The 19597-nt window shown below is 39.1% G+C and overlaps 1 protein-coding gene across 2 annotated transcripts in view; it reads right to left on the reverse strand.

Annotated features, from left to right (window-relative positions):
* Positions 1-19597, reverse strand: part of SEC63 (SEC63 homolog, protein translocation regulator) — a 77489-nt gene that overhangs the window by 2716 nt on the left and 55176 nt on the right. For both annotated transcript variants that reach the window (XM_029944485.1, XM_029944486.1), the window contains 2 exons: positions 15544-15645; positions 11716-11814 (listed from right to left, as the gene is read on the reverse strand). In XM_029944485.1, coding sequence (XP_029800345.1) covers positions 11716-11814; positions 15544-15645 — 201 coding nt within the window. The remainder of the gene's footprint in view (positions 1-11715; positions 11815-15543; positions 15646-19597) is intronic.

Here is a 19597-nt window from a genome sequence, read left to right on the forward strand (position 1 = left end):
CGGGCACCCTCCTACACTGTTGGTGGGAATGTAAACTGGTGCAGCCGCTCTGGAAAACAGCATGGAGGTTCCTCAAAAAACTATCCATAGAACTCCCTTATGACCCAGCAATAGCACTGCTAGGGATTTACCCAAGGGATACAGAAGTGCTGATGCATAGGGGCACATGTACCCCAATGTTCACAGCAGCACTGTCAACAATAGCCAAATCATGGAAAGAGCCTAAATGTCCATCACCTGATGAGTGGATCAAGAAGATCTGGTATATACACACAATGGAGTACTACATGGCAATGAGAAAGAATGAAACCTGGCCATTTGTAGCAAACTGGATGGCCCTCGAGGGTGTCATGTTAAGCGAAATAGGTCAGGCAGAGAAGGACAGAAACCACATGTTTGCACTCATAGGTCTAACAGGAGAACAGGAGAGACCTAATGGAGGACCAGGGGGAGGGGAAGAGGCAAAAAGAGTTGGGGAGAGAGAGGGATACAACACTTGAGAGACTACTGAATTCTGAAAATGAACTGAGGGTTGAAGGGGAAGGGGGAGGGGGAAAAGAGGTGGTGGTGGTGGAGGAGGGCACTTGTGGGGAAGAGCACTGGGTATTGTATGAAAACCAATTTGACAATAAACTTAAAAAAATAAAAAAATAAAAATAAAAAAGAAATGAAACTAGGGGGAAAAAATGAGGTGACTCTTGATGGGCATCTAGATGAGGTCTGGTCACTAGAAAGACCAAGCCTTGATTAGAAGTTTGGAGCTCTCAGCCACACCAACCCATTCTCCAGAGAGGGGCTAGAAATTGAGTTAATGATGCCTTATGCCTATGTGATGAAGCCTCCATAAAAACCCCCACTGTAAGGGGGGTTCAAGGAGCTGGCAAGTTGGTGAGCACGTGGAGGTGCTGGGAGAATGGTGTGCTCAAAAGAGCATGGAAACTCCATGCCCCTTACCCCGTACCATGTTCTATGTTATCTCTTCCATCTGAATAATGCCCTGTATCCTTTATTACATTATTTTATAATAAACCAGTAAACAGGTTTCCCTGAGTTCTATGAGCCATTCTAGCGAATTGTCAAACCCAAGGAGGGGTTCATGAGAACCCCAATTTATAGCCAGCTGGTCAGAAGTACAGGTGACTACTTGAGACTTGCAAGTGGCACCTGAAGCATATGGAGGGAGAGGGGCAGTCTTTTTTTTTTTTAATGTTTATTTATTATTGAGACAGAGAGAAAGCACGAGCAGAGGAGGGTCAGAGAGAGAGGGAGACACAAAATCTGAAGCAGGCTCCAGGCTCTGAGCTAGCTGTCAGCACAGAACCCAACGCGGGGGTCGAACCCACGAACCGTGAGATTGTGACCTGAGCCGAAGAGGGACATGTAACCGACTGAGCCACCCAGGCGCCCAGCAAGAGGGGCAGTCTTATGGGACTCACCTTGTGGTATCTGATCCCAACTCCAGATAAATAGTCAGTATTAAGTTAAATTGCAGGACACTTGGCTGGTGTCAAAGAAAATTACTTGGTGTGGGGGAAAAACGCCCAGACCTGGTATTAAAAGTGCTGTGAGTGTGATAATAATGTGAGTCAATGAAAAACACACAGGGGAAGTGAGTTTTTCTTTTTCAAATGCCCAATGCTGAAAATACCATATGCTTTCATTCATATGTGGAATCTAAAAAAACAAAGAAACAAAAACCAGAATCTAACCTATAAACACAGAGAAGAAACTAATGGTTGCCAGAGGGAACTGATGGAGAGGCATAAGGAGATGGGCAAAATGGGTGAAGCGAAGTAGGAGATACAGGTTTCCAGGTATGGAGTGAGTAAGTCACATAAAGTACAGGCTAGAAAATATAGTAAATAATAGTGTAATAGCATGTATGGTGACAGACGGTAGCACAGGGTAATATACAGAGAAGTTGAATCACTATGTTAAACACCTGAGACTAACGTAGCATTGTATGTCAATTATACTAAAAAAAAAAATTTAAACATGCCAAATGCCTTAAAATTTCAAGACAATATTATTTCCTATCAAATCAACTTCATATCCCAAGAGTTACAAACTCTTAAGTTTGTTTCAATTCCAGGGGAAGGAAGATGCTGGGGGTGGAGGGTGGGTAGGAGGACCCTATGCTCTCATCATCCCACAAATATAAATGGATAATTATCAAATCATTCTAAACACCCTAGAAATTGACTGAAGACTGGCAGAAAAAACTCCACAATTAAGGGTAGAAAAGAGGCCACATCAAAAAAGGAAGGAAGTGTGGAGATGTGGCTTGGGCAAGAAATGGATTATGACCACTGTGGTCGGGAGGAAGCCGTGGTCGTGAAGAAGGGCAAGAAACAACCAGCCAAGGAGGGTACATGGGGAAAGGAATCCCCATAGTAACTGGCTTGGAGAGCACAAGGGCCTGAATTTCTTGAGTTCTTGCAACCAGCAGGGCGGTTAGCCTGGAGTTTTAAAGGTAAGCCTGGAGTTTTAAAGGTAAGCATGCTTGGCTCTGGGAGAGTTAGGAGGACATCAGGGCTGCTCTTAGAGAAAAGGCAGGGCAGACAGTCCACAGACATCCAGTGTGGAAACTGACCTGAAGAGTGCATGGGGCACACAGTGGGGAGGGTACCTGCTCATCTCACAGGGCATCGTCGACAGATAGCACTCATGGAGAGATCCCTGGCCAGTGCCATTTCCCTCTTCTCCCCTTCAGCATAAACACAGGGCCACCTCCAGGAAGCAGCCCTGATACTACCTAACTTGCTTACACTAAGCCCCCACTCCCTGTACTCCAGTGCAACTGCCCCTCCCAGTCACATGTGCTTCAGTCCCAGCACAGCAAAGCCCCAAGTTTAGCAGGGCCTTGGCTCCTCTGGCGGTGGCAGAATGACTCATTTCACAAGCAGACCAGAATACACCTAGATAAAACTCAGTCACGTTCAGGCTAGGGACCAAACACTGCCCACCAACAGAGACCCTCTGGAGATGACCAGCCTGGAGAAAAAAGCAACCAGGACACAAAAGCAATGCAAAAACAGCACACATTGCAGACACTCCTGAGCACCAGACTCTGGGAAACAAGAGACACTATACTGCAGGGTACTACAGGGACTCTTCTAAATAGAGCCATTACCTTCAAGAAGAGGAGACATAGCTGACTTTGCTAACACAGAGAGACAGGCACAGGGACTTAGACAAAATGAGAAGACAGAGGAATCTCTCCCAATGAAAGACTAGGACAAGGCCCAGCAGGAGACCTAAGCAAAACAGATATAGGTAATAACTGATGGAGAACTTAAAGCACCGATCATAAGGATATTCACTGGACTTAAGAAAAGAGCAGAGAATCTCGGTGAGACCATTAACACAGAGGTAAAACTGACAGCAGAAATAAAGGGCTCAATGAACAAAATAAGAAACACGCCTGATGGAATGAATAGCAGGCTGGAAGATGCAGAGGAACGAATTAATGGCCTGGAAGACAGAGCAATAGAAAGTAATCAAGCTGAACAAACAAAAGAAAGGAGGATTATGCAAAAAGAGAAATAGACCTACGGAACTCAGTGACTACATCAAATGGTACATTCACATTATAGGAGTCTCAGATGAAGAGAGAAAAAAGGAGACAATTTATTTGAAGAAATAATAGCTGAAAACTTCCCTAATCTGGGAAGGAAATAGATATCCAGATCCAGGAGGCACAAAGGACACTCAACAAAATTAACAAAAGCAGATCCACACCAAGATATATTGTAATTAAAATGGCAAAATATAGTAATAAAGAAAAAAATTAAAAGCAGCACAAAAAAAAAAAAAAAAAGACAATTACATACAAAGGAAACCCTATATGGCTATCAGCAGATTTTTAAGCAGAAACTTTCCAAGCCGGAACAGAGTGGCATGATACACTCACAGTGCTGACTGGGGAAAACCTGCAACAAAGAAATACTATCCAGTACTGCTATCATTCAGAATAGGAGAGATAAAGAGTCTCCCAGACAAACAAAAAGTAAAGGAGTTCATGACCACTAAACCAGCCCTGCGAAAAATATTAAAGAGGACTGTGAATGTAAAGATCAAAAATGACACTATGAAGGTAGGATACACAAAGCTGTAAAACTGCAAACTTCTGTAAAAAATCAGTCAAGGAACTCACAAAATAAAAGGATATAAAATGTAATAACATATACCAAAAATGTGGGGAACTGAGCCACCCAGGAGCCCCAGAAACAAAGGCTTTTGAATGACAGACTGGACCAGATAGATTTAACAGGTATACTCAGAACATTCCACCTTAACAGCAGAATACACATTCTTTTCAAGTGCACATGGAAAATTCTCTGGACAAATCACATATTAAGTCATACAACAAGCCTCAACAAATTCAAAAAGATCAAAGTCATATACCATGCATCTTTTCTGACCACAACACTAGTCAACCTACAAAAGTACAAGTCAACCACAAGAGGGGCTCAGTCGGTTAGGTGTCCAACTCTTGTCTTCAGCTCAGGTCATGATCTTGCAGTTTTGTGGGTTCGAGCCCCATGATAAGTTCTGCACTGGCGGTGGAGAGATTGATTGGGATTCTCTCTCTCTCCCTCCCTCTCTGCCCCTCCCCAACTCACATTGTCTCTGTCTCTCTCAAAATAAATAAACTTAAATGACCAATACAACATATCAATGAACGAGGAGTCAGTTCTTTGAAAAAGTCAATAAAACTGATAAACCTCTAGCCAAAGTTAAAGAAAAAAAAAAAGACCCCCAAAATAAAATCATAAATGAGAGAGGAGAAATAATGACAAGCACTACAGAAATACAATTGTAAGAGAATATGATGAAAAACTACATGCCAACTAATTGGACAACCTAGAAGAAATGGATAAGAAACATATAACCTAACAAAACTGAAACAGGAAAAAATAGAAAACCTGAACAGACTGATAACCAGCAAAGAACTGAATCAGTAATCAAAAAACTCCCAACAGACAAAAGTCCAGGAACAGACAGCTTCACAGGCGAATTCTAACAAAGATTTATTTTTTAATTTGTGTGTGTGAGAGAGAGCATGCAAGCTAGAAAGAGGGGCTTAGGGGGAGGAGGAAGGAGGGAGGGAGAGAGAGAATGAATCTCAAGCAGGCTCCATGCTCAGTGCAGAGCTCAAGGCAGGGCTCAATCCCGCAATCCTGGGACCATGACCTGAACCGAAATCAAGGGTCAATTGCTCAACTGACTGAGCCGCCCAGGGACTCCTACCAAGTATTTAAAGAAGATTTAATTACCTATTCTTCTCAAACTATTCCAAAATATAGAAAAGGAAAGGAAACTTCCAAATTCATTCTATGAAGTCAGCATTACCCTGATACTGAAACCAGATAATGACACCACAAAAAAAGAAATATAGACCAATATATCTGATGAAAATAGATGCAAAAATCTTAAACCCAATCCAGCAATTCATTAAAAAAAAAAAAAATCATTCACCATGATCTAGTGGGATTTATTCCTGTGTTGCAAGGGTGGTTCAATATTCACAAATCAACATGATACATCACACCAAGAAGAGAAAGGATAAGAATCATCAGATCATTCTAACAGATACAGAAAAAGCATTTGACAAAATGTAACATCCATGCATATTAAAAACCCTCAATAATGTAGGTATAGAGGGTACATACCTCAACATAATAAAGCCCATATATGAAAAACCCCACAGCTAACATCATCCTCAATGGGATAAAACTGAGAGCCTTTCCCTTAAAGTCAGGAACAAGACAAGGATGTCAACTTTCACTTTTATTCAATGTAGTACTGCAAGTCCTAGCCACAGAAATCAGACAATAGAAAAAAAAATAAAAAGGATCTAATTGGTAAGGAAAAAATAAATCTTTCAGTATTTGCAGATGACATGATACTATACACAGGAAAACTGAGAAACTCCACCAACAAACTTCTAGAACTAATAAACGAACTCAGTAAAGTCACAGAATACAAAATCAATGTACAGAAATCTGTTGCATTTATATACACCAATAATGAAGCAGCAGAAAGAGAAATTAAGAAATCAATTCCATCTATACCTGCACCAAGAACAGTAAGATACCTAGGAATAAACCTAATCAAAGAAGTGATACACCTATACTCTGAACACTATAAAATGATGATGAAATAAATTGAAAATGACCCAGAAAAATGGAAAGGCATTCCATGCTCATGGATTGGAAGAGCAAATATTGTAATAATGTCTATACTACCCAAAGCAATCTACACATTCAATGCAATCCCTATACCAAAATACCAACAGCATTTTTTACAGAACTAGAACAAATAATCCTAAAATTTGTATGAAACCAGAAAAGACCCTGAATAGCCAAATGAACCTTTAAAAAGAAAAGCAAAACTGGAGGCATCACAATTTTAGATTGCAAGTTATATTACAAAGCTACAGTGATCAAAACAGTATGGTAATGACACAAAAACAGTCATGTAGATTAATGGAACAGAACAGAAAATCCAGAAATAAACACACAATTACGTGGTCAATTAATCTTCGACAAAGCAGGAAAGAATATCTGGTGGGAAAGAGGCAGTCTCTTCAACAAATGATGTTTGAAAAACTGGACAATAAATGCAAAAGAAAGAAACTGAGGGCACCTGGGTGGCTCAATCAGTTAAGCATCTGACTCTTGATTTTGGCTCAGGTCATAATCTCACAGTTCATGAGATCGAGCCACACATCAGGTTCTGCACTGACAGAGCAGAGCCTGCTGGGGATTCTCTTTCCCTCTCTCTCTGCCCCTCCCCCACTTGTGTGCATGCTCTCTCTCAAACTTAAAAAAAAAATTGTTTTAATAAAAACAAAGAAATCTGGACCACTTTATTACACCATGCACAGAAATAAATTCAAAGCTGGTTAAAGACCTAAATGTGAGATCTGAAACCATAAAAATCCTAGACAAGAACACAGGTAGTATCTTCTTTGACACTGGCTATAGCAACTTTTTTTCTAGATATGTCTCCTGAGGCAAGAGAAACAAAAGCAAAAATAAACTATTGGGACTCCATCAAAATAAAAAGCTTCTGCACAATGAAGGAAACAATCAACAAAACTAAAAGGCAACCTATGGAATGAAAGAAGATATTTACAAGTAATATAATAAAGGGTTAATATTCAAGTATATAAAAAACTTGTAAAACTCAATGCCCAAAAAATAAACAATCCAATTTAAAAATGGGCAAGGCATGAACAGACATTCGGCCAAAAAAAGACCTACAGATGGCCAACAGACACATGAAAAGATGTGCATCATCACTTACCATCAGAGAAATGCAAATCAAAACTACAATTAGGTATCACCTCACACCTGTCAGAATTCTGGCTAAAATCAAAAAGAAACGAAACAACCAGTGTTGGTGAGGATGCACAGAAAACAGAATCCTCTTCCACTGTTGGTGAAATGCAAACTGGTGCAACCACTGTGGAAGGTTCTTCAAAAAGTTAAAAACAGAAGTACCCTACAATCCACCAATCACACTACTGGGTATTTACCCCCAAAATACAAAAACACTAATTCAAGAGGATATATGTATCCCTGTTTACAGGAGCATTATTTACAATAGCCAAATTATGGAAGCAGTCCAAGCATACATCAATTGATGAATGAATAAAGAAGATGAGATATATTCGCACAATGGAATATTAGCCATAAAAAAATGAAATATTGCCACTTACAACATGGATGGAGCTAGAATGTATAATGCTAAGTGCAGTAAGTCAGAGAAAGGCAGATAGCATATGATTTCATTCATATAAGGAACAAAGTAAGTAAGAAAAGGGGGGAAAAAGACAGAGAAACCAAGCAACAGACTTTTTAACTATAGAGAACAGATGGTTACCAGATTGGAGGTGGGAGGGGAATAAGTGAAACAGGTGATGGGTATTAAGAGGTGCATTTGTTGTCATCAGCACTAGGTGATTCACAATAATAACTTAAAAAGTTTTATTTCCATTTAGACAAAGGAAGAATAAATTATTTAAGATGTCATTTGGATGTTTTGGCAATCTGGCTCCAATCTCCAAAATCCAGATTTTGTAGGCAAGATTATATATTAAAAAAAAACTAGAAAAATCATTTTTTAATCTGTTTGACCTTTCTAAGTCATCAGAAAACCAAGAAAACATAAAAGAAAAAATTACTAAATCATACTTCAAAAAAACTACAAATAAATAAATAAATAAATGTTTATATTTTTGCCTAGTAAAAACAACCTTAATAGTAAAACAAACTGGGGAGAAATATTTGCAACAAATATCACAACGGGCTGATTTCATAATAATTAAAACAACTCCAAAACAATTGCCCAAACTAATTTAAATGACCAATAAAAATGAACAATGGTCACAAATAGACATAAAGAAAAGTACAATTCAAATATACTAAAAGATGTTCAGTTTCACTCTTAAGAGAAGTACAAAACTGAAACTACAATAACTTAAAACTAGTAAAAATTTATTCTCTCACAAATCATCAATTACATTAAAATGAGTGGGAAAGACAGAGAACAGGGTATTAACACAGTTTCCAAGTATCACCCCAAAGATTAGAAGAAAAAATACCTCTTTCAGTAGAGAAGCCTTAAAATTGTTTGACCATGGTATCACTAATGTGGGGCAAACTGACATAATGTACCTCAATTCGATGCACTAAGAAGGTTACATCACTTATGTAGTATTGTTACCAAAAATTTTAAGATGAATACGATTATGAGTAACCAATGAGGCCAATTAAAACTGAAGGATAGTCTAACAAAATACTTTGCCTGACCTCTTCAAAAATGTTAAGGGCATGAAAAATTAAAAAAAAAAAAAAAAGGCCAAGGAAGAGTTCTAGAATAAAGATGAATGACAACAAAATGCAATGCATGATTCCTGACTGGATCCTGAATTTTTAAACAAAATAGGGGTGCCTGGGTGGCTCAGTGGGTTGAGCATCCGATCAGCTCAGGTCATGATCTCACAGTCCGTGGGTTCCAGCCCCACATCGGGCTCTGTGCTGATAGCCCAGGGCCTGGAGCCTGCTTCGGATTCTGTGTCTCCCTTTCTCTCTGGCCCTCCCCGACTCACTGTCTCTGTCTCCCAAAATTAAAAAGTAAAGACAAAAAAATTTTTTTAAACAAAATAAAAACTAATTAAAAAAAAAAAAAAAGGATGTGTGGGTGGCTCAGTCAGTTGACAGTTGAGCATCCAACTCGATTTTGGCGCAGGTCATGATGCCAGGGATGTGGGATTGAGCACTGCATCAGCACAGAGCCTGCTTACGAGTCTCTCTTCCCCCTCCCCCTGCCCCTCTCACATGTGTGCACGTGCTCTCTCTCTCTAAAAAATAAAAAATAATTTTAAAACAAAACAAAAACTGTATCAGGCACTAGTGAGTATTTAAAAAAATCTGAATATGGACTGCATATTAGATAAATACAATATCAATGTTAAATTTCCTGAACATGGTAATTTTATTGTGCCTATGTAAGAGATGGCCCTTCTTCTTATGGTACTCTGGTAATATTTATACTTAAAAAATAATAGGAAACCAATTTGACAATAAACTATTAAAAAAATAATAATAATAAAACTGCTCTATCAAAGAAATACCCTTAAGTTACCTCTAAGTGTCAAACAACTTACTCCATACATTTACTACTTGATAATAAAGGGGAAATTTTACTTTTTGTATTAAAAATCAGGGGCACAGGGCGCCTGGGTGGCTCAGTTGGTTAAGCGTCAAACTTCGGCTCAGGTCATGATCTTACAATCCGTGGGTTCGAGCCCTGTGTCAGGCTCTGGGCTGACAGCTCAGAGGCTGGAGCCTGCTTCAGATTCTGTGTCTCCCTCTCTCTCTCTCCCCTGCTCACTCTCTGTCTCTCTCAAAATAAACACATAAAAATTTTTTTTAGAAAATCAGGGGCATATGGGTGTCTTAGTCAGTTAAGTGGCTGCCCTCGGCTCAGGTCACAATCTCACGGTTCATGGGTTTGAGTCCTACATCAGGTTCCATGCTAACAGCTCAGAGCTCAGAACCCGAAGCCTGCTTCACATTCTGTGACTCACTTACTCTATCTGCTTCTCCCCCACTTGCACTCACTCTCTCACTCTCTCACTCTCTCTCTCTCTCTCTCTCTCTCTCAGTAAATAAACATTTCAAAAAATGTTTTAAAAATATCTTTAAAAACTCAACATCAAAGAACTATCTTGAAATTTTAAAAAAACCTTGCTCTTGTCTACCAAGTCCAGGTAAAAAGAAACTTCTTTCTAGAAATGTAACATGAAAAAAATCAAGAAAAACAAAAATAGAAAGGAGTTGCTAAGTGTAAAATATGTTCATCATGATAGTACATTAGTGATGTCATTAACAATGAATAATGCTACATAATCAAAAATTCCACTCTAAAAATCTAATCAGCAATTCTTACATTTGTTTTTAAGACAAAAGGTTATATCTTAGCACTAATCCAGTGAAGATAAAAACTGTAAATTTTTGTAAAATATAATTAAATTCTGGATAGGAGAACAAAAGGCATTATGGTCTTAGACACTGACAGTGAACACTTTCCAAAGTAAGCTGAAAATACATTTTTAAGACTGAGAAAGTTGTCTACTTTTAACAATACTATATAAACTTCCAATTAGTTGCCCCCAAAGACACCAGAGAACAGTTATAAAATGTGCCTTGATGGGCACCTGGGTGGCTCAGTCAGTTGAGCAGTCTGGCTTCAGCTCAGGTCATGATCTCGCAGTTAGTGGGTTTGAGCCCCACATCAGGCTCTGTGCTGACAGCTAGCTCAGAGCCTGGAGCCTGTCTTCAGATTCTGTGTCTCCCTTTCTCTCTGACCCTTCCCTGCTCACGCTGTTTCTCTCAAAAATAAATAAAACGTTAAAAACACTTTTTAAAAGTGTGCTTTCCCTCCTACACTGTTGGTGGGAATGTAAACTGGTGCAGCCACTCTGGAAAACAATATGGAGGTTCCTCAAAAAACTATCCATAGAACTCCCTTATGACCCAGCAATAGCCCTGCTTAGGGATTTACCCAAAGGATACAGAAGTGCTGGTGCATAGGGGCACATGTGCCCCAATGTTCATAGCGGCACTGTCAACAATAGCTAAATCATGGAAAAAGCCTAAATGTCCATCACCTGATGAGTGGATCAAGAAGATCTGGTATATACACACAATGGAGTACTACATGGCAATGAGAAAGAATGAAATCTGGCCATTTGTAGCAATGTGAATGGATCTCGAGGGTGTCATGCTAAGCGAAATAAGTCACGCCAAGGACAGATACCTTATGTTTACACTCATAGGTCTAACAGGAGAAACCTAACGGAGGACCATAGGGAGGGGAAAGGGGGAAAGAGAGTTGGGGAGAGAGAGGGACACAAATCATGAGAGACTATTGAATACTGAAAATGAACCGAGGGCTGGAGGGGGAGGGGGAGAGGGAAAGGGAGTGATGGTCATGGAGGGGGGGCACTTGTGGGGAAAAGCACTGGGTGTTATATGGAAACCAATTTGACAATAAACTATTATAAAAAATATTTGTGGCTTAGCAACATACAATAAGGCAAATATGATAAACTTATTTCTAAAGAAGATTTTATGAAGCAGCATGATGGTCAGATGCAATACATTTGTAAAAACTGAAATAATGTTGCTGGATAATTACCTCTTCTGTATCTTTGAGTGTACACACATGATATGGCATAGATATTAACGTCTGTTCCTTCCTATCTGCGATATAAAGCCACCACCATTCTTGTTTCTCCTGCAAAGAGAAAAAACAAAATAAGAGTACGTTATCAGAAAGAACTAGAGAAATAACGGTCTGCTTTGTCTCATTGTAGAGGTATTGTTTTGGTTTTGTTCTCTGCAGCACCTCCAGCACAGACACAGTGCCTGGTACAAAATAGATATTCAATAAATGTTTACTGAATGAATAAATTGTTCTTAACCATTTGTAGATCTGCTGTCCAAAAGAATTCTGTATGTAATTTGGGGGTTTCAAATGGCCCCTTAGAAAACTGTAGTGATGGGCCTCAGTATTAAAAACCCCTGAGGGGCGCCTGGGTGGCTCAGTCAGTTGAGCACCCGACTTCAACTCAGGTCATGATCTCATGGCTTATGAGTGGGAGCCCCACATTGGGCTCTATGCTGACAACATGGAGCCTGGAGCCCACTTCAGATTCTGTGTCTCCCTCTCTCTCTGCCCCTCCCCTGCTCATGTTCTCTCTCTCTCTTTCAAAATAAACATTAAAAAAAAAAAAACCCAAAATCCTGATTAACCTTAAATGACAATAGATATTAAAAAAAATAAAACATTATAAACTGTTACATTTCATCCAGCAAATAATTTTAGTCATCTTATCTGGTAATAAGCAAAAGCCAGAAAGAGTAGAAGGGACCTGGTCAACCAAACCAGAAATCATTAAAATAAACTACTCATAAGGGATCATCTCAGGGGCACCTGGGTGGCTCAGTGAATTAAACATCTGAATCTTGATCTCAGCTCGGGTCATGATCTCTAAGTTCTTGAGTTCAAGCCCCACATTAGGCTCTGTGACGCTAGTGTGGAGACTGCTTGGGATTCTCTCTCTCTCCATCTCTGCCCTTCCCCTGCTTGTGCTCTCAATAAACAAACAAGAGAACATCTCAGATTTAAGAGCCCATCTATACCTTTCACAGCACATGATTTTAGAAAGCACATTTTTAGTTGTACCTCACAAAAGATTAGGAACAGAAAAAGAGCTCGTAAAGAAACTGCCACCAGAATGTACAATGTCAGCAGGAAGAACTGACAGGAGACAGAAAAGTATTTTAAACAAACAATTAGAAGACCCAGCAGTCTGGAGGCACCAAATTTCAGTGTGCTCAGTGCTGTACAGGACACATCAGTAACTGTCTCGTCACATCTGAGTATCTTCTGCTTAAGAATTGGTCAGCAAAGAGATCTTCTTTAAACCGCCTAAAGAAAAATGTTTTGGAGCTAAAATATAAACTCTAGGATATTCTAAATACTCACTAACCCAAAATAACACTAGACTGTTCTAAATTCTCAATTATCCAAAAGAAAGTTAAAAAATAACTTTTTACTGAAAACAGTATCATAGGGAAAAATGTCTTTTTAAGCCAGAATCACTTGTACTTTCTATTTTATTTTAGCCACAAGACATTGAAATGTGATTATCTAATAAGCTACACTAAGGTTGACTAAAAATTCTTGTAAACTACAAAGCACAACAACGTTAATAAGCAGAATAAGTAAATCACAAGTATATGATTAATCCAACTTCTGCTTAACCCAAAGTGGACTACCACAATAGGTACATGTATATACATATATGTATGTGTGTCTATGTGTGTGTTGCACACACACAGTGGGTAAAAACACTATAATGGACTCAAGATGCAGAATTAATTTCTGCACCTTGTGGGCCATAGTCTTAGTGACAATTACTCAATTCTGCCACTGTAACATGAAAAGAATATGTGTGACTTGTTCCAATAAAACTTCATTCATTAAACAGGCATTCATTAAACCTGTCTGCAGGCTGTAGTTTGTCAATGCCTGATTTAAAGCCACATAGGCCGGATTATTTCACTTCTCTAAAATCTTACTTTTCTTCTCTATTAAATGAGGAGTATCTACCTCAAGCTGTGTTGTGAAGATGAACTTAGATAATACAAGTAAAACATACATTCGAATGTCTAGCACAATGACTGTGACAAATGATAATCACGATTATTAATGAAATGATCTCATTACCAGAACACATATGTCATATAAGCAGCACAGGGATATGTTTAAGAATGTGCGTATTTTCTTCACCTCTTAGCACTAAGATAATGCCTTTCCCTCCTCTCTCCCAGGCTATTTGATTAAAATGTGATTCATTCAAGAATATTTATTAAGAAGCTAGTGAATATGAATCCATGGCCCTGTACCTGTGCCCAGACTCTTTGATGCACATGGTGAAAGTGGAAAAGGTGTTCTAGCACGACTTATTTGCACTTTAATAGCTTCTCTATTGTGTGAGATTCCCCATCATTCTTAACATATTAAGCATAATGAATTTCAGTTACATGTAGGTCAATTGTAAACATACAACTTTAAGCAATTTAAATGGGTAGTGTGGTAGTGAGGGTAGTTCTGCAGGTACACAGGAAGGTAGAGGTAGATGTTAGCAAAATCCTAAATAAATTTTGTCTGATAAATGGTATTTTTTTGAGTTGTTTACTGTGCAGTTGTAGATTAAATTCAAAGAAGGCATTTTCAAGGCTAAAATGTTCTAAGGGAGTGAATGGATGCTTTGCTTATTAACTAAGGATGATCTAAAATGAACATGGGGTACAAATTATGCAACTTATAACATCCCATGGCACTGTTAAAACCAATCAATGAGTGAAATTTACTCGCTTGGTTTCGGGAGTCTTGGGGTTGGCAGACTACAACTGCGACGGGCAAGACGCCCCTAACAGATGGGCTAGCACTCAGGACACGCCAGGAGATCAGCAAGCACATTAACATGGAGTCCTGGGCTGACTTCTTTCCAAGTCAAGACCACAGTCTGTGCAGAGCCGCTCGTTTATTATTAGGAAAGCCAAATTACTTGGGAATTTGCCTTCAGCAGTCCCCAACAACTCTGGATTGACATTCTAAAGCAGAAAGCAGATTTATACATGAAATCATCTGCCAAACATGAGTGCCAAGCAGAACACTCTGTGGCCAAGCTGTGAGGCAGTCGGTGGAACAGCTTCCTTGAACTAAGAGGCACCCAGTCATCGAGGTCTGGCCAGAGACAGAATCATCTCAAAAGCAAAGCATGCAAATTCCAAATTCATTTGAAAGACAAATGACTTAAGGAGACCAAAAGCTGAGCAGGCCTCAACCACAAAGTAAACAAGGACAGGAGAACAAACAGCACTGCAACAATCTGTCCTGAGCTTGGGGCTCAGCCTGTCTGAACTCTCACTGAACTCAGCTGGTCCCCCAGCCCTGGCCTTGCCTATTCCCAGGGACTGGCACAATTACTAGGGCCAGCAAGTGCAGTGGCTCCAGGTGGCCAGTACAGGGCCATCAGAGAAAACCCATGGGAACAATTTAAGAATTTTTTTCACCTTATTTAAAATTCAACAGAAGTGAGAGATTCACACAAGTTGTGTAATCATAGGCAAAATATGCATTTGTCTGACAGATTGCCTGAACAACTAAAGAGAAATCAGCAGTCAGCACAACCTTCAGTAATCCAGGCACAGAAAAGACAGAAGCACAGAAAACCATATAAATGCTTAAAAAGTTAACAATTCTCCCATTATATAACACATTCACTAAATCTAATTCATACTGAAATGTATTCTTCAAACTGTCACCTATCAAGAAAAGATCATATCAGCACATTTGAGCCAGTACATACCATGGGGGGATAAAAGGCAACTGAAAAATACCTAAAGAGAAAGTAGATGGAATAAGGAAAACACTGAGCCATGAATAACTCACCTCAGGAAAGTAAAGACTATAAACAGGATGTGTTATCTTTGATTTGGTTTCCAGTAGAGCTCTCTCCTTTCGCTGTATACTCTGTTGTAATTCTTGCCACTCCTAGGTAAAGTAAAAATCAAACATTTGAAATCAAATATGTTTCAATCATTTTGAAGTTTCCATCTTCTTCCAGCTATTATTCCTGACAATGCTAACTAATATGGAGTTCAGTCCCACAGACCTGATCATTTCCCTGCTCTAAACTTACAACACATCATTTCATAAATCAAATCTAAGCCATTTAGCATAAACTACATGGGTCATGATCTGATCAGGGCCAATCTCTCCAGTCTCCTATCACTGCACTCTCTATTCTAGTCATTTTGAACTATCCTGAATTCTCTGAACTCACCAAGCTATTTCACGCCTCCTAAACCCTACTTGGATTTTCTTTTCTTCCTCTTTAACCTGGCAAATTCCTACTACTATTCCTTCAGAAACTGCTAAAGCCTAAACCATGAGCTCCCAAATACCAGAAATTTCCCTCAACTTGGGTTGATCACTCCCTCCTCTGTTATCACTGTACCTGGCAAAAATGTGCATAATCTTTCTTGTACTTTAATGTTTACTTACAAGTCTGCCTTTCCCGACTAGCTTGTCACTCAAGGGCAGAAACTGTTTTTACATTTGGCTTGCATTTCTGTCATCTAACACAGTGCTTGCAATGTGGCAGATAATGAATAATCGTATGTGTAATTATTTGACAACTGAATGAAAGTGTTTTTGGTATCTAAAGAAACTAGTCTGTCACCTCTACTAACCCTAATACTGTACTCAGAAAAAAATATGTTAACTCTCTCAAAGCATGCCTGGGGAAATAATTTCTTTTAATAAGCTTTAATTTCCTGGCAATCAATTTAATTCCCAAAGTACAAAAACATTCAAGAGCCAGCAACTACCAAAAAGTCATCCTTGTTTTCCCCCCACCACTCCCAGGGGCAAGTACATTACAGGCATACCTCATTTAATTGCACTTTACACATGTGTGCTTTACAAATACTGTGAGTTTTGCAAACTGAATGTTTGTGGAAACCCTGTGTCAAGCAAGTCTACTGCTGCCATTTCTCCAATGGCTTTTGCTCACTTCGTGTCTCTGTGTCACATTTTGGTAATTCTTGGAATGTTTAAAACTTTTTTCTGATTGTATTTGTTATGGTGATCTGTGATCACTGATCTTTGATGATACTATAGTTATTGTTTTGGGGCACGACGAACCATGCCCACATAAGATGGCAAACTTAACAAATGTACATATTCTGACTGCTCCACCAATGGGCTGTTCCTCCGTCTCTTCCCCTCTCTTAGCCTATTCCCTGAGACACAACAATATTGAAATTAGGCCAATAACCCTACAGTGACTTCTAAGTGTTCAAGTGAAAGGAAGAGCCATACATCTCTCACTCTAAATCAAAAGCTAGAAATGATTAAGCTTAGTGAAGAAAGCAAACTGAAAGCCAAGACAGGCTGAAAGCTAGGACCCTTGTGCCAAACAGCCAAGGTGTGAATGCACAGGAAAATTTTTTGAAGGAAATTAAAAGTGCTACTCCAGTGAAAATACAAATAAGAAAGTGAAATAGCCTTATTGCTGATATGGACAAAGTTTTAGCAGTCTGGACAGATCAAACCAGCCACAATATTTCTTTAATCCAAACCTTAATCCAGAGCAAGGACTTGCCTCTTCAATTCTGTAAAGGCTGAGAGAAATGAGGAAGGTGCAGAAGAAAAATTCAAAGCTAGAAGACATTGGTTCTTGAGGTTTAAGGAAAGAAGGCATCTACCTAACATCAAAATGCAAGGAGAAGCAGCAAGTGCTTATGGAGAAGCTGCAGCAAGCTATCCACAAGATCTAGCTGGGGTAATTAATGAAGAAACTAACAAACAGCCTTACATTGGAAGAAGATACCATCTAAGACTTTCAGAGATAGAAGTCCATGCCCGGCTTCAAAAGACAGGTTGACTCTTCCGTTAGGAGCTAATGCAACTGGTGACATTCAGTTGGAGCCAATACTCACTTACCATTCTGAAAATCCTAGGGCCCTTAAGAACTATGCTAAATCTACCCTGCCTGTGCTCTCTAAATGGAACAACAAAGCTTGAATGACAGCACATGGTTGTTTGAATATTTTAAGCCCACTGTTGAAACTGACTATTCAAAAAAAAAATATCCTTTCAAAATATTACTACTCAATGACAATGCAACTGGTCACCCAAGAGCTCTGATAGAGACATATATATGGTAAGATTGATGTTTTAATGCCTACTAACACAACATCCATTCTGTAGCCCATGGATCAAGGAGTAATTTTCACCAAGTCTTACTATTTTAGAAATACATTTTTTAAGGTGATAGCTCCCAAGGATAGTGAGTGATTCCTCTGGTGGATCTGGGCCACATACATTGAAAATCTTCTGATTCACCCTTTTACAAGCCATTAAGTACATTTATGATTCATAGGAAGAGTCAAATATCAACATCCACAGGACTTTGAAAGCAGCTGATTCCAGCCACGATGGATGACTTTGAGGGGTTCAAGACTTCAGTGGAGGAAGTACTGCAGATGGAGTGGAAATAGCAAGAGAATTAGAAGTGGAGCCCAAAGATGAGACTAAATTGCTGCACTCTCATGAAAGAACTTGAGCAGATGAGAAGTTGCTACTTAGGGAGGAGCAAAGAAAGTGGTTTCCAGAGATGGAATCTACTCCTGGTGAAAATGCTGTGAAGACTGTTGAAATAACAACAAAGGACTTAGATAATGATATAAACTTAGTTGACAAAGCAGTGACAGGGTTTGAGAGGTTTGACTCTAATTTTCAAAGACGTTTTATTGTGAGTAAAATGCTATAAACAGCATTGCACGTTTGCAGAGAAATGAGAAATCATTTGTGAAAGAATAGTCAATGCAGCAAACTTTACTGTTGTCTCACTTAAAAAACTGCCCCCACCACTGCAACCTTCAGCAACCACCACCTGAGTAGTCAGTAGCAATCAACACCTAATCAAGAGCCTCCACTAGCAAAAAGATTACAACTCACTGAAGGCTCAAATGACGGTTAGGATTTTTTAGCAATAAAGAATGTTTTCATTAAGGCATGTATATTGTTTGAGACAATGTTATCACATATTTTATAGACTACACTACAATACAGTGTTAAACAGAAGTTTCACATCCACTAGGAAACTGAAAAATTCATTTGATTCGCTATACTGTGATGTTAGTTTCATTGTGGTGGTCTGGAAATAAGTCTGTATTATCTCCAAGGTATGCCTGCAATTCCTCATACTTTTATCCTTTGCCTTTTCCTCTTACTCCTCTCTACTTGAGCCTCCCAGGCTATTTGGAAAATCTCTTATTCTCTCTTAAACTACAAAGGTAACTTTTAGATCAATGGCCCACTCAGAAAGAACAGAACAACACAAACATAAAGGAATGGCTGATTAGTTTACACTTCATTTGCAGTAAGCCTCTAAGGAGCCATTATTGGTCCAACAAACCCTCTTTTCTACAGCCCATCCATAAATCAGGTGCAAACTAATGTCATACCATGAGATTTTTTTCTATTTTCTACCTTGCAATCTTAAAATTAAGTTCCTTAGAGACCCCTCTTTTCCTTAAGGTCTTACATACTTCTTGAAAGAAGATGGAATTTTGTAAATGTTAGTTTTACCCTTAACCAACCTCTAGACATTACAGGTCACAGTAATGTTTCCTTACTCTAAACAATACCTGGAACTCTGGAAAGACTCGGTTCTAAGTACCTGCTTAGACCATAACCCACCTTTCCTAATTCATTTGCAGACTCAACTCAAATAGTGAAAACCACTGTTAAGACACCAAACTGACTTCACTTCAGACCCACACCATACACTATCTGTCTAGCAACTTAAGATTTCAGAAAATTAAGAAGTCCGGGATTCCTGGGTAGCTTAGTCAGTTAAGTGGCTGACTCCTGATCTCAACTCAGGTCATAATCTCATGGCTCATGGGATGGAGCCCCGCATAGAGCTCTATAC

This window comes from Suricata suricatta, chromosome 7 (genome assembly GCF_006229205.1).
Source record: "Suricata suricatta isolate VVHF042 chromosome 7, meerkat_22Aug2017_6uvM2_HiC, whole genome shotgun sequence".
Taxonomy (NCBI): Eukaryota; Metazoa; Chordata; class Mammalia; order Carnivora; family Herpestidae; genus Suricata; species Suricata suricatta.